Source organism: Oryza glaberrima, chromosome 12 (assembly GCF_000147395.1).
Source record: "Oryza glaberrima chromosome 12, OglaRS2, whole genome shotgun sequence".
NCBI lineage: Eukaryota > Viridiplantae > Streptophyta > Magnoliopsida > Poales > Poaceae > Oryza > Oryza glaberrima.
The window spans coordinates 881,848-907,161 of record NC_068337.1 but is presented as its reverse complement, the minus strand read 5'-3'; the positions used below and the strand labels follow the sequence as shown (position 1 = coordinate 907,161).

At 43.2% G+C, this 25,314-nt stretch overlaps 5 protein-coding genes across 6 annotated transcripts; 3 read left to right on the top strand and 2 right to left on the bottom strand.

The window, feature by feature from the left end:
- The first annotated feature begins 4,764 nt into the window (after positions 1–4,764).
- Positions 4,765–9,087, top strand: LOC127757530 (BTB/POZ domain-containing protein At3g08570-like). The gene is made up of 4 exons (XM_052283060.1): positions 4,765–4,925; positions 6,105–6,171; positions 6,883–8,031; positions 8,241–9,087. The coding sequence occupies exons 1-4, from the start codon at positions 4,834–4,836 to the stop codon at positions 8,895–8,897; spliced, it is 1,965 nt and encodes a 654-aa protein (XP_052139020.1). The 5' UTR covers positions 4,765–4,833; the 3' UTR covers positions 8,898–9,087.
- Positions 9,088–9,571: 484 nt separating this feature from the next.
- Positions 9,572–11,966, top strand: LOC127757532 (mannan endo-1,4-beta-mannosidase 8). The gene is made up of 5 exons (XM_052283063.1): positions 9,572–9,991; positions 10,394–10,586; positions 10,697–10,821; positions 10,915–11,126; positions 11,274–11,966. The coding sequence occupies exons 1-5, from the start codon at positions 9,572–9,574 to the stop codon at positions 11,620–11,622; spliced, it is 1,299 nt and encodes a 432-aa protein (XP_052139023.1). The 3' UTR covers positions 11,623–11,966.
- LOC127757531 (methylesterase 17-like) lies at positions 11,877–14,077 on the bottom strand. The gene is made up of 4 exons (XM_052283061.1): positions 13,711–14,077; positions 13,094–13,234; positions 12,841–12,969; positions 11,877–12,517 (listed from the first exon to the last, which is right to left on the bottom strand). The coding sequence occupies exons 1-4, from the start codon at positions 13,933–13,935 to the stop codon at positions 12,254–12,256; spliced, it is 759 nt and encodes a 252-aa protein (XP_052139021.1). The 5' UTR covers positions 13,936–14,077; the 3' UTR covers positions 11,877–12,253.
- A 741-nt stretch (positions 14,078–14,818) lies between these two features.
- On the bottom strand, positions 14,819–16,299 carry LOC127757741 (methylesterase 17-like). Its single transcript, XM_052283307.1, has 4 exons — positions 15,949–16,299; positions 15,644–15,784; positions 15,425–15,559; positions 14,819–15,349 (listed from the first exon to the last, which is right to left on the bottom strand). The coding sequence occupies exons 1-4, from the start codon at positions 16,297–16,299 to the stop codon at positions 15,077–15,079; spliced, it is 900 nt and encodes a 299-aa protein (XP_052139267.1). The 3' UTR covers positions 14,819–15,076.
- Positions 16,300–20,925: 4,626 nt separating this feature from the next.
- On the top strand, positions 20,926–25,176 carry LOC127757602 (uncharacterized). Of its 2 annotated transcripts, XR_008013494.1 has the most exons (4): positions 20,926–21,307; positions 21,632–21,919; positions 22,014–24,671; positions 24,810–25,176. XR_008013494.1 is itself a non-coding variant. In XM_052283147.1 (3 exons), exons 2-3 carry the CDS (start codon positions 21,808–21,810, stop codon positions 24,497–24,499), a joined length of 2,598 nt encoding a protein of 865 aa, XP_052139107.1. In that variant the 5' UTR covers positions 20,926–21,307; positions 21,632–21,807; the 3' UTR covers positions 24,500–24,774. The 2 variants fall into 2 exon arrangements, 1 of the variants encoding a protein (XP_052139107.1); XM_052283147.1 differs by lacking the exon at positions 24,810–25,176 and having other exon boundaries at positions 22,014–24,774.
- The last annotated feature ends 138 nt before the right edge of the window (positions 25,177–25,314 follow it).

The following is a 25,314-nucleotide window of genomic DNA, read 5'->3' as shown; positions in this document are numbered from 1 at the left end:
GCATCTTGTGTGCTAACGCCGTATCTAAGAATAATTGATAGTAAAAGGAATTATTTGACGGAGTAAGAGAGACACATTCAATATGTGAATTATAATTTTAATTTTATAGGCATGGCAATTTGCACAAACAAGCTAGAACAAAAATTTTACTAGCATTCCAACAGCAAATGGGAGTTTCAGAAGTAAATGAGTAAAAACAAAAATCACACAACCAAATGCAGCAAGTACAGACGAGCAATCTGCAAATCCAACACTCGCTCACGATGGCCTCCACCTCGCTGCTCTCCAGTTTGGTGGGGTCGTCGCAGCCGGCGACGTAGTTGTGCAGCCCCGCCGCGGCGATCCCGGGCACGGCGGAGCGCACCACCCCCACCCTCCTCCTCCTCCTCCTCCTCCCCCACAGCGACGGGGCAGAGGACGCGGGCGACGATGCCGCTGCAGCGACGAAGCGGAGTACGCGAACGACGATGCCGTCGCAGCCGCCGCCACCGCGGCGCGAGGCGAGGGCTTTGCGGAGGCAAGCGAGAGCTCCCTAATGACTCCTTTGCTCCGCCGGTGCCGGCCACACGCCTCGCGGAGCTCGAGGAGGACCACGCCCGGGACGCGCTCGAGGCCGAGGCGGCGAAGGCGGTTTTCCAGCGGCGCCGTGCTGCTGGAAGAAGAGAGAGAGAGAGAGAGGGATAGAGAAGATGGAGGAGTGAGGATGATATGTGGCTCCACCATTTTGTATTTCTTGTATAGCTGACATGTGGGTCCTATGGTTTTAATTATTTTTCCAAGATCAAATAAGTGTCACGTCAATGCACGTGGAACGAAGACCTCGTTAAATGAGCCACGTATGCGCCACGTCAGCTAAAACCAGACACAATACTGCCGAGGGACGTTATTTGCACGGTTTTAGCGGCTTGTCGAGCATTTGACAAACTCACACCATCCATTTCAAATGGGATTTGTCCCGTGGACACACGAGCAATCCAACCCGCCAATGCGATAAAATAAAGTGACATCATGTCTATTTTTCTTTGCTAAAGGGGAACTAGTCGGATGGAGTAGATAATTATTCCTTATTACAATAGAGAAAAAACCTCTCCCCAAATCGTGCTTGCATTTTTCATTGCACAGTTGAGGGATAAGTTGTACCTGGTTTTATGCTCAAGGGACGAATTTCGAACTCGGCGATAAATTGAGAGACCGCAAGTGAACTTATTCCTTTCAATTATTTAGCTAGGCTTAGACCGTTGCTAATAGGAGTAGTTCAAGTCCTATTTTGTTATATGTGATTTATAATATTTCGAATTTTGGTGTTATTAAATTTTGGAGGTCTGCTACAGTACGGAATAGCATTATAATGATACCCTTTAATGAACCCTTCTATTTTCTCTACCTGCCTAAGCAACTACGTGTAACACAATGAAGCAGCAACGCTCCCCCTTGCTTCCTCGCTTAGCCACATCAACTGCAACTCTGCAAGGAATGAGGGAGACATCAAGGAGAGGAAGAGAAGAAGAGCCAATGGCATGTCGATCGCTGGCAGCCAAAAGGCAACGACATGATCCCTTCTCTCCTCAACTTGATACCAAATACCTGAGATACCAGACCTGATACCTATAGGTACTAGATCCGATACCTAGTACCTAGGTAGCAGGTATCGGGTACCTAGGTACCATGCCTGATAATTGTATAGGTATCACCTATGATATCGTTAGGTATCATGTATGATACTTGAGTATCATGATATCATCAACGTGATATACTAGAGTATCATGATACTATTAGAATATCACTGGAATATCCAAAAGGATATCTATGTATCAAGAGAAAACTCAAGAAAAATCAACAGAGAGCTCAATAAAAATCAATAAAGGAAACTGTTTCCAGAAAAAAGTCATCATAACTGTAGAAACACCCTTAGAACATGTAGAAAACCCCAAATTAAACCTTAGAAACAAGCCAATGTAAGAGCTCGAGAGTCACAAGCCTAAATCTGGGTGTACAGATCCACACCACAAGAGGCCTTGTCCTTGATGACGGTGACCTTGCCGACGATGGCCACCTCCTGGAACATGGTGAGCAGCTTCACCTTCATCATGTGCTCAGGCACCTACCCCATAAATAGCTTCACGATCTTCTCTACTCCGCCCACACCTACACCAGCAGCAACGGCGGCGGCGATGACGGCAGCTTCCTCAATGCCCGACGTGCCACCCCGCACGGCCGGCCGCCATCGTTGCCTCCGTGCTCATGAGGGTAGTAGTGAGAGTGTGTGTGTGTGCGCGTGTGGAGAGGAAATTAAGAGAAGAGATAATGGAGAGGATAAGATTGAATCGATGGTGTGAAAAGAGAGGGCTAGATATTTACTAGGAGAAGTTATCTGATGTCTATAGGACTCCGTTCCCTAATTTTGATAAGATTATAAGCTGTGACAAAGAATGGATTTCTGAATGTACATCTAGGCAAAAGTAACCAATTTCACTGTAATATACGTAAATTCTAGGACATATGCACGCCAATGGATGCACCGATTTTCTCCTATACACACGCGGTACTGCATGAACGACTGCACTACATACAGAAAAACTATATATAATCTCAGATCCCGAGCTACACAAAAGTGCAATTAATCACATACTACTATGCAAGAGTAGATAGTGAAAGCAAGCCTTTGATCCAATTTCGAGGTCGTTAAAGCATGCAGCTCAAATCTATACTACTAACTTTATACCGTGCATGTAAAGACGATACACATGAAGCTTCCACGCTTCGACCCCCTTTTCTTGCATAGTAGAGTAATATCAATTTTGAAGGAATGGAACAGGCTAGAAATACATCGAGATATTTTTTTATTTTGTCATTCTTATAAAGGTAGAAGAATATCTGGTATAAAAAATTAAGGGTGAAAAATATTTAGTTTTGTAATTTAGAGGAGTAATTCGTATCGTCGCAATAGTTTATAAAGTAATTTACACATTTCCTTATAATATACTACTGAATATGCTCTTACTTTCATCGAATTTTGTGCCAACATGTCTCAACGTGTCCAGCCCACTAACATTTTACTCCCCACTGCCATGATCAACTTGTGCCTGCATGCCAAGGAGACAGTCAACCACGCGCAGGCATGTTATAGTAGTATATGCAGTTTGTGATATTACATGGTGCCAGCCATAGACGTGTTCACTTTGATGCTAAAAAAAACCTTACCGAATTTTGGCATAGCCAAAAGTTTGGCATAGTTGTCAAAATTTTGGCAACTTACCAAAATTGTGGTAGGATATTTTATATAGTTATCAAAATTTGGTAGCAAACTAAATGTAGCTATTTTTTTAGTAACTTTACCAAAATTTGGTAAGGTTGAAAATGGCATCAAAGTGAACAGGCCCTAAAAGAGCTATGACCCTCACAGAGCGCTATTAGTATTTGTAGCAAATGTAAATTGCTTTTCAGAAAGGAATTTGAAAGCATCGATCAATCAGCAGCAAAAACAGCTCAAAGCTTTAGCACATTTGCATTTTACTTTGCTGTCCTTTCCCCATTTGATCTATCTCATCTCTGAAAAGAAATTTTTCACAAAGAAAGTTTGGAGGGAGGGAAATAACACACACGGACAGAGAGACTGATGATCAAGTGAATCATAATCACTGCTTGGATCATATGTATTCTCGATGATCAAATGACAGGGTAAGTTTTGCACGAGCGCAACAGTAGCCTGGATGCTTGCTTGATGTGCAAAATCTGTAGGCAGCCAAGCATGAATGCAAAGAATCTGTGAGAGGAAATGATCAATGGCACGGTTCGTGCTTCTGACCGGCAATGGAGTATGAACAAGCAGTATAGGCTGCTGAGTAATCGAGTCGGGTTGTCTTGTGGCTTTCTCATGGTGGACCTGACCAAACAAAGCCCGATCAAAGCTAGTAGCTCTTCTCCTCGATATCCTCTCTGCAAAAGCAAAAGCAAAAGCCAAAGGAAGAAAAGTTAGAGCTGTCCATTCTCTCTACTCTAGTCCGAGTAGATCAGTGGACAAGGAGCCATGGCAGCCAAAGCATCCGAATCATTTCCTTCACCGACAGCCTTCAACCCCACTCCTCTCTCCACTCTCTACTGCATGCTGCTACATATTGCAGTAGCATGGATTTTCTAGAGTTACATGGCACTTGAAACATTGTGAAATTTCACCTCCTAAAACAGATACAGAGCATAACATACTTGGGAGCCATAATTTAGTTGTTAAGGAGAAAAGAAAGAATAAATGTTAGTATGTGATACATCCAAAATACCAAAAAAAAAAAAAGAAGCAATGGCAATAGTAGTATGGCCACATAAGATGAAGACTGAATTCTTGAAGCATCCACAAGCTGACAGTAGACCAGCCTTTGTCCCCTAGTCAGCCAACTGTTCCTCCATCAGTGTCACTTTCTCAGCTAATCCAACACACAGACCCTCTTTGCTAATTTACACCTTGAAAGATGCAATTCTTCCTATCTGCAGACATGCAGTCATGCAGCTGAGTGGCCTGTAGAAGAAAGGGAAAGCAGAGACAGCCAGACAGGGGGGCCTATTGGCAAATTTGGCAAATGTGCAATGTGCAAGAAGAAAAGTAGACGAAAGAATTAAAGAATGGATTTTTGGAAGAATGTCTGTCATTGAATTGAATTATTAGTATCTTAATGATTTGTTTAAAATATTACTAGTATCTTAATGATGGCAGGCCACACATCCGTTATTCTTTTGTTTCGTCCTCACTCATCGCCGCTCCGCCATTGCCCAGAGCTTTTCTTTTCTACACAAAGGGAAGGGAAAGAAGAAGCAGGAGGGTTTGGTATCTGAGGCTGAGCAATGGGGCTGGCCAGCGACAGCCCTGCGTCGTTCCCCTTCTCCGCCGCCAAGCTCGCCGCCTCGCCGCGCTTCTGCAACCCCATCAGCAGGAGGTAACTTGTACCAATGCTGTTCCTTTCCCTTCCATTTCTGAGCTCGGGTGTGGTTTTGCCGCGGTTTATTCTTTTGCACAAAATGCAATGGCGAGTGCATGCTGGTGTTCCTATAGTTTGCTAGTTTTGGCAAAAACTTGTCCTTTGTCAGTTCAGATCAGTTGCAACTAGTTTTTGTTCATTTTGCTGCGCAAGTTTGGATTGTTCATGTTACATTTCTCTGGGACTCTGAAAGAAGCAGAGAAAGGCATAGACCCTGCTGGCTGCAGTGCAGGTGCAGGTGCAGGTGCAGCCACTCCATGAGGAGAGGAGATTGGAGAGGGTCACTTGCCTTGTGTAATGGTGGTAGGAGAATCTCAGCCCCGCCACGCCGGAGGTGTTCGAGCTCGGCCAAGTGGGGTCGGAGTTTAATTCTCCAAATCCCTTGAAAAATAACAGGGGGTTGGAGTCGAATTCTCCGAACCCCTGAAATACTGGAATCGGGAGGTGGGGGTCGGAGTTCATTTCTCCGAACCCGCTGAAATACTGGTTTCTCGCAAATGCTACCTTCAGAGTTCAGATTATCAGATGACATCTGAAGTTATCCCCTGTATTACTGAAGAAAGCAATGGCAAGCCTTAAAAATGTTCATCGGAATATCGGATGGTCCCGGGCATCACAAAACGTCTGCACTTTTTTTTTTTTATCTCGTCCCGTCACTTGTCTAGATTCAGGTCCCTACCTCAGCATTCTCTTTCTTATGCTGCATCTGGTTCTCAACCTCTGAACAAGTCAATGAAGGTTTTTTCCCCCCTTCTCTGTCTCTCTTTCCTAAAAGAAAATGCAGTCAATTTTGGGAGAAAAAAATTGCAAACGTTAGCAATTTAACTCAAAGGATCTACTTCTTATGTGATTTGTTTGGACGAAATGTTTGATTGATTTGTGAATTGTGATTGGAACCTACATTGGTAGTATGTCTTAGTGGACTGAAATAATCTGCACCAGCTATGTGATTTCTGTAGCAGTTACCATGGCTTTGTTCCATTCCTCTGTAAAAAGGGATGTGATCAATTCTTATGTGTTCCCAGAAGAGTGTAGCAAAACTACCATGAGAAGCATATCAAACTTGATATTCACATGCTGCAAATGCAAATGCAGTTCTTGGTGTCTAAAACTTCAAGAATGTTCCTTGTTGTGCAGGATATTTTCTGATGTTGCTGGAGATTTAACAGTATCGGTGGATGGACAATCTTTTCTACTACACAAGGTGCCTTATCTATTTCAATAGCTTCATCTTACCCATTCTCTGTAGCCTGTCATTTTTTCTGTTGCATTTTTTTTTATCATTAGTCATCAACTACTGCACAAGCCTGCCAAGTATATTTTGGGGGGCTATTGCTCAGTTGGGCAGTTGGATTGTCTTTGCAGGAAGATTAATTACCTGACAATGTTATAAGTGGAGTAGGACTTCCATATTAATTTGCTTAACATGAGAACCAATGTGATTGAAGTGAACACCTTATTACAATTTGGGGACATAAAAATCATAATGTATATCCTTACTGATGTGATAATTATACAAGCATATAATTTTTTGTACTGTAGGTTAGTGTTCAATATTCACAATTTCTTAAATGTAGCGCTCTGCAAAAGGCATATATCTTTCTTAGTGGGGGTCGACAGGGATTTCTGATCATATAGGCTGAAGGTGTTAGTCAATATAAGAGTGTGTAATTGGAGACAAAGCAGTAATTGGTTAACGGGAAAATCAGGGTTGTATATGTTCTTTTGTACATTAGTAATGCTTTTTGAGCTTTCATATGGAGGTTTTTTTTTTTGTGAAAAGGAGCTTTCATAGGAAGGTATTAGCAAGGAAAATGTATTTCATATTTATCTCTGCATAATTAATATAAGATTATATAGTCTGAAGTAAAGTTGCAAAATGGGATCATAGTATACTTCTGTACCAATTTTGCAGTTCCCTCTAGTCTCTAGGTGTGGAAGAATACGAAGAATGGTAGCTGAATCCAAGGATCCAGATCTCTCAAAGTTGGAGCTAGTAAATGTACCAGGGGGAGCTTTAGCATTTGAACTTGCTGCCAAGTTCTGTTATGGGAGTAATTTTGAAATTAATACTGTCAATGTGGCTCATCTCCGGTGCATTGCAGAGTATTTGGAAATGACAGAAGAGTACCAAGAGGAGAATCTCATTGTTCGGACGGAGACATACTTGAATGAGATTGTAGTCAAGAACCTTGATAAATCCCTAGAAGTCCTATGTGCTTGTGATGGATTGGATCCAACAGTGGAAGACGTCGGACTTGTAGACATGTGCGTCGATGCAATTGCGATGAATGCAAGCAAGGAGCAGCTGGTTTCAGGCTTGGCTCATTTGGAATGTGATGTCGGATCAGGAAAGTTGCGCATGCATTGTCAAGATTGGTGGGTTGAGGATCTTTCTGCACTAAGAATTGACTATTATCAGCGTGTTATCGTCGCAATGAGAAGAACTGGGGTGAGGCCAGAGAGTATTGGCACATCCATTGTGCACTATGCTCAAACAGCTCTGAAGGGTATCGAAAGGCGCCATGTATGGGACTCAGGTCCTCTTGTTGGAGACAACCAACGAGTGATTGTGGAGACGCTCATTGATCTGTTGGCAACAGAAAAGATCACATCGGTTACCTTGTCATTCTTGTTTGGCATGCTGAGAATGGCAATAGAAGTTGATGCAGGACTAGATTATAGGATTGAAGTTGAGAAAAGGATTGGACTTCAGCTTGAGATGGCATCACTTGATGATCTTCTGATCCCTGCAACGCAGACGAGCGACTCGATGTTTGATGTCGACACTGTCCATCGCATATTGGTGAACTTCTTGCAAAGGATAGAGGAAGATGATTCAGGGAACTTATCACCTTGCGGATATGAGTCTGATGATGGACTAAAGTCTCCGAGCCACAGCTCGGTTCTGAAGGTTGGAAGACTGATGGATGGTTACCTTGCAGAAATAGCACCAGATCCATATCTGAAACTGCAGAAGTTTATGGCTCTCATCGAACTCTTACCGGACTATGCGAGAATTGTTGATGACGGACTCTACCGTGCCATTGACATATACCTGAAGGTAAGCTAACTGTACTGCAAACCTTGATAATGTTAGGAAACGATAGGCGAACAAACGATAAAAAACAATAGATCAATCACAAAAGACACGAGATTTAACGTGGAAAACCCTCCCAAAATAGGAGAGAAAAAAACCACGGGCGCCAGCCAGCAAAATATCTTCACTATATCTGAGGTGAGGTTACATCACTGCACGGTGGCGCGATGCAGACGGTGGCGAAGACCGTGGACGAGGTCGCGGCGGAGATCGCGACGGAGGAGTCGCTGCCGATCTCCAAGTTCGTGGGGCTCGCCGGCGCGGTGCCGAAGGAGGCGCGGGCAACGCACGACGGCCTGTACCGCGCCGTCGACATCTACCTGAAGGCGCACCCGGCGCTGGACGAGATGGAGAGGGAGAAGGTGTGCAGTGTCATGGACCCGCTGAAGCTGTCGTACCAGGGTCGCCTCCACGCGTCGCAGAACAATCGGCTCCCGCTGCAGGCCGTGCTGAGCGCGCTCTACTACGACCAGCTCAAGCTCCGCAGCGGCGGCGGGTGGGACGCGTATGGGAATGGAGTGATGAGGTCGTCGGCGGCGGGGTCGGCGCGGGAGCAGGCGAAGGAGGAGGCGTCACTGGCGAGGGAGAACGAGGCGCTGCGGTCGGAGCTGGCGCGGATGCGGGCGTACGTGTCGGGGATGCAGCAGAGCAAGGGGCCGTCATCGAGGGGGAAGAAGGGTGGGATAGCGAGCTTGTGGTTGCGGACGTTGAGCCGGCTGAACCCGTTCAAGGCCGGCATCTGGGGCAAGGACACGTCGGGCATCGTCGACGGGAAGACGGGCGCCATGAATTCCGTCAAGCCCAAGAGGAGGAGGTTCTCCATTAGCTAGGCTAGCTTAGTGTTGAGATGATCCATGTCATCTCGTGCTAGCTACATATATGTGTTGTCAATAAGTGTATATTGATTGATTGGTTATTCGCAAGAAACATGACTGTTCTTGTGTAGTCTACTGTAAATTGTAAGTTTGTGTCCGCAAAAACGAACTAATGCTTGGATTGGATTGGTCAAAAGTCAAAACAATTAATCCTTTTTCACTTCCTCTAAATTGAACTACTCCGTATGTACCTTTATCACACCGGCGGTTACGACAGGCGAAACAGAGTAGAGAGCGAGCAGAGCAAAACGGGAACTGATATTACGCTATCGAGGAAGATAAGCGTATCACGAACAAATATATGTAATAGTGTGAATGACAGGTGGGGCCCTTGTGTGGGCATTATATAACCCCTCCTGAAACTTACCGTACCGTCATCTTCTTCCCCGTCTCTCTCTTTTTCCACGGCAGCGACCAGTGGCGGCGAACCTCGCCGGCGTTGGGACGCACCAGCCTTCGCCGGAGAACACCATACACGTCCGGCTTCTCATGCGTCCACCGCTGCAGTCGCCATGAGTGACGCCGTCTCAAGCTTTCCGGGTGCGGCGCGCAGTGGGACCCACGTGTCGGTCTCATACTCACCATAAGAGCGGTGAAGTCGGCTGTGGCGTTGACCACCGACGTTGAAAATGGAAGCGCACATGCACATGAATGCCCGTGCGATGGGCATGTGCCCCATCCCGCCGAGCTGGAGCGCCGCGACGCCTCGCCTTCCCCTCCACCACCACCTGCTCCTCCTCCTCCTCGCCCTCGCCTCCGACATGGAAGACGCCCACCACCACCACCACCACCACCACCACCACTGGACAATGGTGGAGCGCAGCGGAACTCAGCTCTGGGCCTCCGGCCGCCCCTTCATCATCCACGGCTTCAACACCTACTGGCTCATGTCATTCGCCGCTGACCAAGCCACGCGCCCGCGGGTCACCGCCGCCATCGCCGAGGCCGCCGAGGCCGGCCTCAACGTCTGCCGCACCTGGGCCTTTAGTGACGGCGGTTACCGCGCGCTGCAGACCGTACCCTTCCACTACGACGAGGATGTCTTCCAGGTGAGCTAATTATAACATGGTGCATGGTACCTCATTCTCCTTGGCGTGTGCGCGGGCAGCACGCCAGGTGTTTGATGAAATGCGTGGTCGAGATGCACTTGTCGTGCATGTTAGATCATCAGACAATTCTATGTCTTGCCCTTAGATTTCAGCAGTCTTGTGTTGTGCGCGGCAGGCATTTGATGAAATGCTTGTCTCGTTTGCATGCAGGAGAAGTTTTCATGTTGCTCGTTCTAAAAGTTACTCCCTTTTTCCCAACTGGATGCCTATCATAGATTGCCGGTGCCAAATTCTCTGCACTGCTTTAAAACCTTTGGTCTCTGCCTTTTTTCTTTTCTTTTCTTTTCTTTTTTTGCTTCACATTACTTACATCTACTAGTTTCCATGCCATTTTTTTTTCAGGCTTTAGACTTTGTGGTTAGCGAGGCAAAAAGGCATAACATGAGGTTGATACTGTCACTTTGTAACAACTGGGAAGATTATGGAGGCAAGGCACAATATGTGAGATGGGGAAAAGAGGCTGGTCTAGATCTTACTTCTGAAGATGACTTCTTCTTTGACCCAACAATTAAGAGCTACTACAAAGCTTTTGTTGAGGTAAATGTTCTGCTCGTATTATCCCTGTATAAAATGACGGGCAACAACTACTAATTTTCATTGGATTGTATCATTGTACACATGACACAATTTTAACATCATTCTTTTAAGCTGTTGTGACAAGAATAAACACGGTTACGAATGAAACCTACAAAGATGATCCTACTATTCTTGCCTGGGAGCTAATTAATGAGCCACGCTGCCCTTCAGATCCATCTGGAGATACTTTGCAGGTCTTCATTACATTCTGTGTTTTTGGGTAAAATTTCGGGTCTTCTATATTCTGTTTGGCTGCAACGCATTTTGAGGATAAGGGTTTGTTGTAGGCATGGATAGAAGAGATGGCATCTTATGTGAAGAGTATAGACCTTGTGCATCTCTTGGAGATTGGTATTGAAGGCTTTTATGGCCTATCCACTCCAGAACTTCTGCCTGTTAACCCAGATGAGTATTCAGGGCATGCTGGAACAGACTTCATCAGGAACCATCAAGCACCTAGAATTGACCTGGCGTCTATTCATGTTTACTCTGACACTTGGTAAATCCTCGCACCCAATTCCATGTTCTTATAGTTACATAGTTGAGCAGCCATGAAAGATGAATTTAGTGCATTATTGAAACGTAGTCTATTATCATGAGTGGACTGCCTAAAAAATATCATAACTGGACTGAGATCTTTTCCTAGGCTGCCTCACTCGATAAAGGAAAATCACCTTCAATTTGTGGATAAATGGATGCAACAACATATTCATGATGCAGCCAATTTACTTGGGATGCCAATTGTGGTTGGGGAGTTTGGGGTATCAGTTAAGGATGGGAAGTTTGGCAATGAATTCCGTGAAGATTTCATGAAGACAGTTTACAGAATTTTCTTGAGTTCTTGGAAGGAAGGAGTGATTGGAGGAGGTTGCCTTCTTTGGCAGCTTTTCCCTGAAGGAGCAGAGCACATGGATGATGGTTATGCAGTTATTTTTGCAAAATCACCATCCACATTAAGCTTACTTGCAAATCACTTAAGGTGTCTGGAATGTTGAGACTCAAAGTGGTGTTTCCCTTCTTTGTACTTCCTCCGTTTCATATTATAAGACTTTCTAGCATTGTCCACATTCATATACATGTTAATAAATCTAGACATATGTGTGTGTCTATTCATTAACATCTATATGAATGGGACAATGCTAGAAAGTCTTATAACCTGAAACGGAGGTAGTATATGATAGTGTCTGTTTTACTATATTTGTAAAGCAAAGACCATTTCTGTAAAGTCGAACAAATGTTTTAATTTTAACTTGTAAGGCCCTAGTGCCGGTCTTCCATTTTTACAGGACAGCATGATGTCATGCAAATGAAAGATAAATATTCGATGTTTAAATGCAATTCCTTCGTTCCATTATGCACTTAAGTAGCCTCAAAATTGTTGTTTGTACTGACAACTATATATATTTTACTTTTTAATGATGTGCTGATTAGAGTGCAATTGTTTTTCATTAACTTTGCTTTGCTTGCAATCTGCCACCCTTATACCATGCAGACATGCCATGATCTCCTGAGGAGCATGATTCACAAAGATGTGGCTCTAAATCAGTTTAAAGTTGTTGTGTATATGCAATGGTACAATAATTTGGAGAAGTCTCCTTGGATGTTTGAGTTGTATGCAGATTTACATCATAGGGATTTGACTATTAGATTAAAGAGTTGTTCTGGTGCTGAAAAAAAGGGGCTATGATCCGTATCTATTTCCAAAACCTCACTGGGTGGCCACTTCTTGATCATGGAATCTTGCTGCTGAGGGTTCAGCATATGGTCACGTTCTGTCTTTATGAAAACCCGTTTGATTCGATTTAGTCTCTCATCATCTCCTTCAAAGCTTGCAGTGCTAATAGCTGTCACAGGCCATGGACGCATCAGCATTGAAGCGAGTACTGATTCCTGACCAGATAAAAACAGGTATGTATAAGTATATCTGTAATCATTGTTTTCTTCTTCATTTTACTATGATGTTTAGTTGTTGAGGAATTGGTTTCTCAAGAGATTGGAATGGGGAATAATAATATTTTTTCCAGGAATTAGCTATAATGTATTATGATAATACCAGGCTCAGATTGCGTTGACAAAATCAGTAATTATGTTTTTGAGGCACATTGCCCAGTGCCACCTATGCTGAGTATGTGCACTAGCACCCTTAGATATTTTTCTATTCTTGCTTCTCAATCCTCTAAAACACATTATGGTATAGCCATATGGTATAATACCTCTTCAGGACTCTGTTGGGATAATCTCTCTCTCTGGAATTCTGGTCTCAGGACAGCAGTTGTTGGAGGATCATCTGCTCCTGTGCCGAATATCAAATTGATCTCATTCTCAGGCAATGTTGGTAAACCCTGTTAAACATTATTATTCAGAGGTTGCCTTTAGTTATACATATGAGCTTATAATTATGATATGCGATTGAAAATAACAGAATATTGAATAAAGAAACACAAAAATTATGCTTATGAACATCACATCTTTCTTATCTTCGTCAGTTTGAAGTCCAAATGGTAGCATCGTAGCTGCCACAAAAATTGCTTGTCTAATCCTGTCAACGAATTGGTGCATTGCATGAATAAGACTCAACCCTCCTGAACCATGTCCAACCAAAATCACCTGAAATTAGATTGAGTTGAGTTAGCTAGGTAACCAAAAGTACCTTTGATCTGTATCTGCAATTAACATGTTGCAACTTTGATAGTTTTTCCTTATGTAGCTTCGAGACTACCTTAGCATTTTGTAGGCATCAGAATTGAATGTGTAGTGAATTTCTAATCAACATAAATTTTACCACTTCAGGTGAAGGTATGAATCAATGTAGATCTGTTCTCTATAAGGTCTTTGATTCATCGTTGTTGTAAATGCAAAGAGCACTGAGATTTAATACAAACAAGTTCCACCTGAAACTAGCATAACTGTGGCCTTTCATTTAGTCCAATATCTCCATTTTACTGAAAAATGCATGGAGCAATTATCTTTTGATCATTTCCATGGAAATGTGGTGGTATGCTAGCAGTAATAACATGCCACTTAGGTTGAACTGGACGGTCTTATAAATTAATGTAAATTGCATGAACACACAAGAGATATACCTTCTCATCCTCTGGTATGGCTGAGATGAGGTCCAGGAGCGGCTTGTCATACTGCTCAAATGATCGAACTGTGTTGGGGTCGGTAGGGTCAACACCAGCTCCAGCAAGGTCTATGCATGTTACTTGGTAACCAGAGCTCTCAAGGAGCCAACGAAGCTTGAACCAACACCAGGATCCATGCCCTTCTCCATGAACAAGCACAAAGTGCTCCCTTGCCATGCTCATTCGGGCTCTGTGTTTGGAGGCCAATTACTGAAGGATGGAGGGGGATTATTTGATTGATATCCTCCAGGACAACTACATTTGCGCTGTCAATTCCAAATGCCAAACCAAGCAGGTCGTCCAGTGGGTTCTATTTTAAATGATTGTCTCATAGGAGATGTCTACATTTCTGGCATGTGAAATGGCTGAAAATATGTTATATGATGCAAGAAATAGCTTGTGGGCCAGCTTGTTTTTCTCCCTGCATTGCGCTTGGTGTTTGGCCTTTTTCCCTGATGGACGAACTAACTTATCGGAGGAGGTATTCTCTCTCTCTCTCTCTCTCTTGAGTAAAGTGTATGGGCGGTCCTTAAACTTGTAGGGGTGTGCCATCTAGGTCCCTAAACTCTCAAAATGCATATCCAAGTCCCAAAACTTGTCATAGTGTGTCATCTAGGTCCCAAATCGCCACAACCACTTCAGGATCCTACGTGGCGTTGATGTGGTATGTCACACGGACATGACGTGGTATTATTTTGACTGACAAATAGGACCCATTTAAATTTTTTCCTTTTCTTTTTTCTTCTCTTTTTCCCCCTTTATTCTCCTTTCTTTGTGACTTGAGCAGAAGAAAGGAAAAAAAGAAGAATAAGAAGAAAACGGAAAAGAAAAAGAAAAAGAAAGAAGAAAAAGAAAAGGACACGTCACGTCCATCGGTCCATGTGGCATGCCATATCAGCGCCACGTAGGATCCTAGAGGGGATGTGTCGATTTGGGACCTAGATGATACATTTTGACAAGTTCTGAGATCTGGATATGCATTTTGAGAGTCTAGGGATCTATATGACACAACCCTATAAGATTAATGACCGCCAATGCACTTTACTAAAAAAAAAAAACTCCGCGGAATATATATCCTGTTATTATTCCTGTATTCATATTTTCCATGTGATATAGGTCCTGTTAATGTACACTGATTTGAGCGTATATTTTGAGGCGGAAGAAAAACACTAGACCCTTGTTGATTTGCTTGGTAACTGTCTAATCTTACATGTATAAACACACAGCACATATTGTAGAATCAAGGAAGTCGTTGGCGATCAGCAGGTACATCATGCAGGAGAGAAGCGTCTTCTAGCTTGGAATGTGAATATGCATGGTGCGGTCACAGCGACTTAAGGATGAGGTTGAAGAGAAGCTCCGGCGCGGAAAAGAAGGGGCTGTGGTCGGTGTCCATGACCATCACCTTGCTTGGCGGCCACCGGCGGATCATTGCCTCCTGTTGCTCCGGCTGCACCATCCGGTCGTTCTCCGTCTTTATGTAGACGCGGCGGACCCTGTCGATGAAGCTCTCAACTCCTCCATCGTCGCCGGTGAATCTGGCCGTGCTGAGCGCCGTTGGCCATGGCCGGAGTAGAATGGAAGCAAGTGCAGAGTCCTGAAGAAACAGTAAGCAGGCAATCCTTGTGCAACAAGATTTATTCAGAAGAGACCATGCTGCTTACAGTAGTACCTCTTGGGGGCTTTGTTGATAGAGAATCATGCGTTGGAACTCCTTTCTTAATTCCACAGCTGTAGGCGGATGATCAGCTCCTAGACCAAATGTCAGGTCATACACATCTCCATGCTCGGATAAATCAGGTACACCCTGTTAATTTTCTACTCAATTTTTTCAATGAAGGACATACAAATGCTTCTACTGTAGTCATTGCAAAGTGGAAAGATGAATCACATCTTTGATGTCTTGTTCAGTTTGGTAGCCGAACTGAAGCATGGTTGCTGCGATGAAGATTGCCTGCTTAATTCTGTCCCCAAACAAATGCATTGCATGGACAACGCTTAGACCTCCTGCACTGTGTCCAACCAAAATTACCTGACAAAGAAGAGAAGTGTGCATCAGGTTAAATGGTTGACCACTGACGTAAAACATATTGATCTGAAGTTGGACTTTGAGTAAAAGATGTTGATGGAACAGTGAACCATAATCATTTTTTTTTTCTGAAGGGAAAACAGTGAACCATAATCTGAATCACCTACCTTGTCGCCGGCCGGTAAGCTGGCCATGAGGTCAAGGAGCGGCGCGTTGTAGTCGTCGAAAGAGCGGACGTCGTTGGGATCGACGAGGCTGCCGGCCGCGCCGGCGAGGTCGACGGCGGAGACACGGTGGCCGGAGTCTTGGAGCAGGCAGAGGAGCCTGAACCAGCACCAGGCGCCATGGCCGGCGCCGTGCACAAGGACGAAGTGCTCCGTGCTCCTGCAACTCTCGGAAAAGTCGTCGCCTGCGTCCGTATGCATGTTTGTCACAAGTCGCAACCTGACACGCTTGATTGTTTGCTCCTGTGTCTCTACTCCTGTGCTGTTTATAACTTTATACACGTAGTACGTCATGAAATCAAGACACTTTTAAATGACAAGATATGCAAGCTGGCTGCCATGGATTTGATTTAGGGTGTGTTTAGATCCCAAAAATTTTTAGTCAAAAATGTCACATCAAATATTTAGGCACATGCATGGAGCATTAAATGTGGACGAAAAAAAAAACAATTGCACAGTTTAGATGTAAATTGCGAGATGAATCTTTTGAACCTAATTGTGTCATGATTTGACAATGTGATTCTACAATAAATATTTACTAATGACAGATTATTTAAACTTAATAAATCCGTCTCATAGTTTACATGTGAAATCTGTAATTCATTTTGTTATTAATCTACGTTTAATAATTTAAATATATGTCCGTATACTTAAAACAAATTTTGGCTAAACAACTAAATACGGCCTTAGCTGCCAAACATCGCCTGCATATTAGATGGTGCTTCTGAACCAAACACGTACTTATGTTATTGTATATTCTGAAAATTTTTGTCAAACTTTTGTTAGGTAGTAGTATGACTATAAACTTACGGTTTTGAAGCCCAATCTAAACTTTGGTATCCGTTTAATTTTTACCTTCTTTCTTGGTCACCTTTGATTGGAGATTTCGCCAATTCACATTGATTGATTCATTTGTAAGAAAAAAGGATTAAGAATTTACCTTGTGTCAACTCAGGGCTAGCAGAGTGTAGAGCTTAGTTTTTTTTTTCCTGTTCCTGCAAAGTCAACCAGCAGATCTACCCCTGAATTGAGGGAGCATATAATAAGCATATTACACAAAAAAAAGATTGAATTATTCCAAATAAGATATGGATATAACCTGCAATTCCGAGGTATAAAATACTACTAGCGTTTGTGTTTATGGAGAGCTTGCAGCAGCTGGACGCGGCCGGCAAGGTCCTTGCTTTTTCTTTCCTCCTACTATGAAATACAGTAGAGCTGGTTTGGTTTTGTCAAACTTGCTCTTTCTTGCACGTATATACATCCTACCTGCTTACTACTGAGACGTTGACACTGCGTCATTTCATCGTTTATATCAGATGGCGACGATGCAACGAGATAAACGGATCTTGCGTCTTGACTTTGAACATTGTTTCATCATCTCATCGAGAAGAAGAAAAACTGCAAGAAACACGAGACATGGCCGAAAGTTGGCTCAAGTTTAGCCCAACATGCATGTCCTGATGATTGATCATGATATAGGAATAAGTTAATTTTTGGTCCCTTAATTTGATAGCAAGTTCGATTTTCGTTCTTGAACCGTAATACCAGATACAACGGATTTCTCAAAACCAGTGCAATATAGGTCCCATAACAGTATACAGAGTGGTTTTGTCCGATGTGGCAATTTGACCCGAGTCAACAGCGTTGAGCTAACGTGAACCCCACGTATCAGGGCCTCTTCACTCCTCTCACTCTCTTCATCTATCTCTCGTTCTCTTCACCTAGACGGAGAGGGCGTCCATGTCGATGAGGACTGAGGAGGATGACAAAGGGGGCAGGCTGGAGCCATTGTTGATGATGACGCCATTGCCAGCGACCACGCGGCTATGAGGCCGAGCCGCTCTGGCCTCACATGTAAGCGACACATCCCTCTTCTCTTTTCTCCCTCTTCGTCTCGAAGCCGATGCTTTGCCTCGACGCAGCCGCTGCTGGTGCGGCGGTGGTACGTGTATGCGCCCGCTTGAGCACAACAGTGAGAGTGTTGGAGAGCGGCGACCATGGTCATCACCTCGAAGGTCCTTGGTAGCTCGGACAACTATCCCGCGAAGCGCAACTCTGACGCATCGCCCTCCTCCCCCTTCGCCTCCACCTCCACGCCATGCAGCCACGGCGGCAACAACGACGACAACAAGGACACGCACCGCTCCTACCCTCTCTTCCCTCTCCTCGCTCGGAGCTCGCTGTACGTTGGGGCTCCTCGTGCACGGGCTGGAAGCAGACAGGCAAGCGTGTCGCCCGTGGCTCAGTAGTGGCGGGCAGTGCAACGCGCGAAGAGGCTGGACCAGTGAAGTTCTGATTCGGCCTCCGACACACCTTCCTTCTCCTTTGCGAGCTCCGCTTGGCCTCCTCCTTAGCTACCCCCTCCTCGCCTGTCACCTACAATAGCCACTGTCAGCTGTGCGCGGCCAAGGGAGAGGGAGGGGTTGTGCTGGAGGGTGACGGTGACGATGCTCGAGATTGACATCCGCCGCCGACCGCATCTGGGGAGGAAGAGGGGAGAAGGGGAAGGAAATGCCACCACCCACCGGCCACATCCGGGGAAGAAGAAGGGAAAAAAGGGAGAAGGGGAGGAGATAGAGAAGAGAGAGGATGAGGTGGAGGAAGTGGGGTCCACTGACATGTGGGTCTCACTACTATTTTTTAATCTCATTGTTTGACTGACATATGGGTCCATATATTTTGTTTTAATTTTTAAATTGTCATATTTTATTTCATGTGACACGTCAGATGAAAACCGAGTCAAATTAGTCATATAAGCGCCACGCCGGTTGAAACCACCTTGGGACCTATATTGCACCGGTTTTAACAATTGAGGACATGTTGTATTTGGGTTGTATTTGGTATTAGGTTTTAATAGTTGAGGACCTGTTGTATTTGGTATTATGGTTTAAGAACGAAAATCGAACTCGCTGTCAAAAGAGACCTAGACTGAACTTATTCGTTTGATCTAGTAGTAATAAACTAGTAATTGTCTTTGGCCCATTCGGCCTGATAGGGTTTAATGGGCTTGGCTTGGTCAGCAATTTGAGGCTGGAATGAGAAGGGCCAAATTAGGCCCATTTCATTTCAGAGACATTAAACATGTACTGATGTATACTACCTCCGTCCTAAAATATAGCAACTTTTAGTTATTAAGTGTGTCCAGATTCAGAGCTAAAAATGCTTATATTTTAGGATGGAAGGAGTACATATTTGACATGAACTAGCTAGATAAGTAGTACTCACTGAAATAAAATTAATTTCCTCTGCAACCAAAAGGTGGGCATGAACTAGCTATCGTCGGATGGATGGTTGAAACGTCAAGCTCACCAAAATCTTGAGAAGCTAGAGATGGTTAAGGACGTGAACAGTACGTACACAAACTTAATGAAACGCATTATTCTCCCACAACTTGTACAAAATTTAGTGTCGGCAACAACCTATCTTCTTCTTTTTGATAAAAAGGAGGCCAAGCCCAAGCAACAACCTATCAATCATTCAATCGATCTGTGACCAAGAAGAGAACAAGGAGCAACAGGTCTACCATGTCCAATTGTCCATAGGAATCAGCACGTGTGCTTACCTGCTAAAAAGAGTAGGAATTTTGCTACTGTTGAGTGAACTTAACTGTGAGATGTTTGTGTCCTTTGAACCGCATAGAGAAAACTGATGGCCATTCATGAGCATCGCGTTTTGTCTCATCCCCAATAATACCTCTCCTTGTCTTCTCCATTTTCCTGGTCCAATCTTCTCATTTAATTTTCTCTCCTCCAATTCTCAATCTGATCAATCCTCATTTAGTCCTTACCAGATAGACCAACTTGAGCTACCCATTAATGCTCTAGTAATCTTCTTTACCTTTTGTTTCTCTTACCATTTTGCTTATGGATTACTCGCTCCTACAAAGGTGAACTTGTTTAATCCTTCAAACCAACTGACACCAACCCGGTCGATTAATTCTGTCATCAAATGTACTTCTCCGCTTAATTATTGTGAAACTAAGGAAGCCATCGTTTGGCTTATTTTAAGCATAAGCGAAACGACATTTTTACAAATAAAAAATAATTTGTGAATAAAACATTTATACAGTGTTCTTAGCAATCTAAAAACCAAAGCTGAAAAATAAACTTCAATGAAAAAAAACCTCAAAATCAACTTTGAATTTAAGGTTAAAAATTCAAATTTCTTCAATGGAAAAACCTCAAAATCAACTTTAAATTTAAGGTTGAAAATTCAAATTTTGGCTGATAAGTATAAGCATAAGCGAAAAGATGGGGCCGTATACAAGATAATACTACATCTATCTCTTTATATATAACGTCATTGACTTTCAAAAATAATATGTTTGACCATTCATTTATTTAATTTTTTTGCAAATATAAAAAAAATAAGTCATAATTCATGTTTATAAAAACTTTAACGATAAATTAAGTCAGAACAAAATAAATAATAATTACATATAAGATGAATTGTAAAATATATCTAAAAAGTTAACGATATCGTATATTAAAAATGGAGGGAGTAATAATACTTTTTCTTTTGCTAAAATTGATCCACGTCTAGATTTTCGTTTTTGCGCAGAACCACTTATCTAGACTTGAAATCTAGAAATAGCCGATTAAAAAACAAAAAAATGGCTGTCATGTCCACCAATGGAATTGAGCTTGACTGCCTAGTCAACAAGGCAAGGCATCATCAACGTTGGAAAGTTAAGATTTTTTTCCAACCGAACAAACGAAACCTTGAGATTTTTCTTCTTGTAGTATTGTTTCTCAACTTTGACTGGTGCCTGATACCCACGGCCACAGCGCACCAGTGCGCAGGTTACTTACCCACTGTACTAACTAATGCCCACGCCTGGGCTACTAATCATCTTTTATCAAGTCCAAATCCATCTACAGTTGAGACTTGAGATGAGAGAGAGAGAGAGAGCTGTCTCTTTCCTTTGCATTCCCCACACAAAGAAGAACACACACGAGTACGACACGAACAAGAACAAGCAGCCCTCCTCTCCAATACTACCACGCTGGCTGTGGCTGGGCTGACTGCTCCTCGTTTCTCCTAACTTTGGCCTGCCCATTAATGGTCCCTGGTAATGGTAAATTAACCTTCTCTTCTCTTCCTCCTTCCTAGTCCTCCTGCTCTGCTCTGCTTTGCTTCCCTTCCCTGTGCGCCCCGCCCCCACGAAAATCCACTTCTTTTCCTCACCTTGCCACTGTTGGTTCTTGCCTCTTTCTTTGAGGACTCGCCCGCCCAACAGAAGGAGGCAAAGGATGATCCAGTCTTGAATGACCAGTTCCGGAGGATCTGCGCAAGAAAGGTGCGATTCCCCCCCCCCCCCCCCCCCCCCTCTTTCTCGCATCTGCTTTCATCCCCCCTGAACCTCAAATAACACTTCCTCTAGATCTTTCCATCAACTTAATTAATCCATGTATTGCCTATCTTTGCGGTTGCGAAATGCTTGCTGATTTCTGGCCTCAGTTGACAATCATTATTGATCCGTCAACTTAATCCAGATTAGTTTCTGTGGACTAATTGATCCCCCAAAATAATTGTTTTTATTTTATTTTATTTTCTAGACCATACTATCGCTGTGGTGTTCCTCATGTGATCCACTCAAGAATTTATCTTGTTGCCTGTGTAGATAGCTGCGCCTAGCATGTAAGAAGCACGACCATTCCATTACCATGGAGTTCCTGTAATCCAATCATTCGAGCAAACTCCATGCATTGGATCAGTAACTCAACAATGGTGGTTACCATTTTGCCCAACTGCATCTAGTTCCTATATTTGACCAGTTGCCCAAGAAACAACATTTCCATGGAAGCTCCTAAGCTTCGTTTCGTCAGATGCCCAGGATGCCTCCAGCTTCTTGTGGAGTACCCAACCATTGCTGTCTACCAGTGTGGTGGCTGTGGTACTGTTCTTAGAGGTAACAATCATTTAGTCTTCCTTTCAGTTTCCTCGTTACATATATTTCTGTTTCTCATGTACAGTTTTGATGACTAGTGGTATCTACTGTGCAGCGAAAAATCGAGTCGCGCCAGCAACTAATACTAATGCAGAATCTGGTGAGCACAATGAATTTTCAAATATTTCAACAGGGGATTCTCAGAACAACAAATTGATCTGTACAGATGGGCAGAAAATTTCACCATCCTCCAATGCACAACCTGGTGTGGTGCAGGAGAAGATTACCTTTGCTAGCGAGGAAAAAACTGTGTCCACTAGCAATAGTATCGACTCCAATGAGCATGTTAACATCGAGTGTTCCTTATTTGATGGGGATGCCAGCAATCATGATGTGAGGACTGAAGGCATAAATGATGAAGATAAAGTCACTGTGTCTAATTCAACTCTTGATTTAGTGAGGAAAGTAGAGAATGTTGAAACCGATGGAAATGAAAAAGGTTCCTTTACGGATGATGGGAGCATCAGCAATGAAGTTGCTACCACCCAAAGCATGGTCCACATGGATGGAGCTGGTTCTGATAATAATTTTACAGAAGTACAGAGTGCAGCTGAGGGGAAGTGTACACTTAGCGATGCTAATCTGGACTCACAAGAGATAGTTGCGATTTGCCAACCTGATAACATTTCTGTTGGCACAAAAGAAAGGGTTCAGCTATATGAAGGTTTTCATGTTGAATCACATGAAGATCTGATTGAAGAATTGGTGAGGTCTCTTTCACTCAGTGACGACGAAGAAGAGTTTGTCGATATAGCAGAAAACAGTGAACTTAATGATGCTTTACGTTCTCAAATGGGCAGCTGCAGATTTTCATTGGGGAGCAAAATGAATAATGGCCCTCGAACTGATCCTCATGGCCGGTTAATCGAAGAATTAGAGATGTCTTTCAGTGATGCTGAAGAACCACTAGACCAAAATATTATGGTCTCCCTCAATGACATAGAAAAGCCTATTTTGGATGAGGTCAGTAAAGAAAATCACATTTTGGAGGAGGATGGTAAAGAAAGTCACATTTTGGACGTGGATGGTAAAGAAAGTCACATTTTGGACGTGGATGGTAAACAAAACCACATTTTGGACGAGGATGGTAAAGAAAACCACATTTTGAATGAGGATGATAAGGAAAACCTCATTTTGGATAAGGGCGGCGAGGACACTTTGGATGCAGGTGGTGCTAATTCATATGAAGAAAGAATATTGCCATCAGATGACGGGCTTCTCAAATCTGGACAAAGTTTCCAACAATGTGAGCTGGCTGCTGTTAACATGGCAGAAAAGGATGAGGGGCATCTAGAAGAAACCAACATGGCTAACCATGCTGAAGCAAACAGTGGAATTGCTGCTGTTCTTTCAAATTTGTCAAACGATAAATTTTGTGCCATATTACCACCTAGCTGTGATGGGAGAAAAGAAGAAAAATCTAACATACATAGAGGTAGAGAACTCTGTCAAGGATTTTCACTTGATTCTGTAGACTTCCGATCAATCCAAAATTTTATCGAGTCTCAAATGGATGGGACCTCAAGTTCTCTTTCAAGTGGCTCTCCAAGTCATGGTGACCTGGAACATAATAGATCAAACAGATTCAAGAAAATTGATCGACTTGAGCGCCTGAGGAAGATGGATGATCTAAGAGATCAGTTAAATAGGCTTTCTAGCCAGAAAGGTTTGGAAAATAGGTACAAGAACAAAGGCCCTGGACTCCTTCAGGAGCAGATTAGCTACAGACACCTTGAACAACATCCTTGTGGTTTTGATGGTGATTCTATCCTGGATTCTGATATTATCGATTCCTATTATGATCAAGGAAATCCACCAAGGTACCCACCACCAGATCCGTTCTCCCCAACTCATTCGCACTATCATTGTGGACATGGGCAACCCCATATCCCATATAACTGCAGTGCATGGGAGTTTAATTCATATTATCAGTCCTCATATGCGGGAAGTACGGTTCTTGAACACGAGTCACTTCGCTCGAGCTACAAGGAGCAGAAACGTGCAGTGAGGAAAAGCATTCTGCGGTCTCTGTCTGGTGCTTCCCCATTTACCATCTGCAATGGCTGTTTCAATTTGGTTCAAGTGCCATCAGACATCTATATATCGAAAAAGAAGATCGCTAAGTTCCAGTGCGGTCGGTGCTCCAAGGCCCTTATGTTATCATTTCCTGCTACAAATAGTGAAGATGCAAAGCTCAGTAATAAGGAAGTAAATCGAAAACCAAACAAGCCTGTCCACAATAGTGTTGTTGGTATGGAGGGTGGCTATTCTTTTTCTGCTGAATGCTCACGAGGGGATCCTGTGAGCATAAGTGAAGAATGTGGAGCTTCAATCTCAAGAAGCTTCTCTGGTAGAACTAGAGCAGCTGTTGCTGCATCAGGAAGTGGAAAAAAGGTGTCAGACTCGGCACTTCATCGGCTCATGGGGTATGATTCAGCAAGCCAGTTGTTACGGCGGAGCAGAGCATTTGACGATGGATATGACAGTTTTGAATCCATGGTGCCAGTATCAAACAGAGTATCCAGAAGAAAGAATTTGTGAGATACTTATGTAGCCTTTTGATTCCTACCAAGCAGGATAGGAAGGATCAGCAATTTTGTGATTATGTACAAGAAATGGACACCTTGCCTGCAAGTTATTATATTTTTTTGTCTTTCAGAAGATTTTGGGATTTTAATTCTGAAGTTCTTTGGTTAGTCATTCTTCAATCAAGGTACAGTAATTCGTTATTCTTGTTGTAAAGTTGTGTATATTTGGTGGGATAAGATTGTATAACAGTTATTGCCAGATGTTTGTTAATACATGGTGTTTCTTAACTTTGTAATTTTGTATACATTGGAGGCATTTGCAGACACCAAATAGAGCGGCACAATGAGTGCTTATGATGTTTTGTGTGAGTAAGTTGGACAGCACAAGAAGACAACAACTCTGAATGTAAACCATTATTTGTTAGGTGTAACGGACCATGTGGTTTGTCTTTGCATGAGACTATGAGATGCATCTTTTGCTGTCGCTCATCATTGTAATTTTGTAAATTGGATATGGATACTACATATTGGACCAGATTTTTCTATGTGATTGTGCCGGGTTAGGCATGCTGTTGACAGCAAACAGTCAGGCATTCCTAGTGGTTTCCGGTGGCATTGTACACTGATAACATATACTTTGCTGGGAAATGATTCTCGTCTCTCTTACTATTAGTTTTAGCTGCCTAATTTTCCATTGCCGGTGCAGCAGCGAGAGCGGATGATCGATGGAGAATTAGGCTTCCAAATTTTTGTTTAAATTTTCCATACATAATTTCTCATCGCAAAAAATGTTTTGCCATTAGTGCTCAGAAACAATCAATCAACATT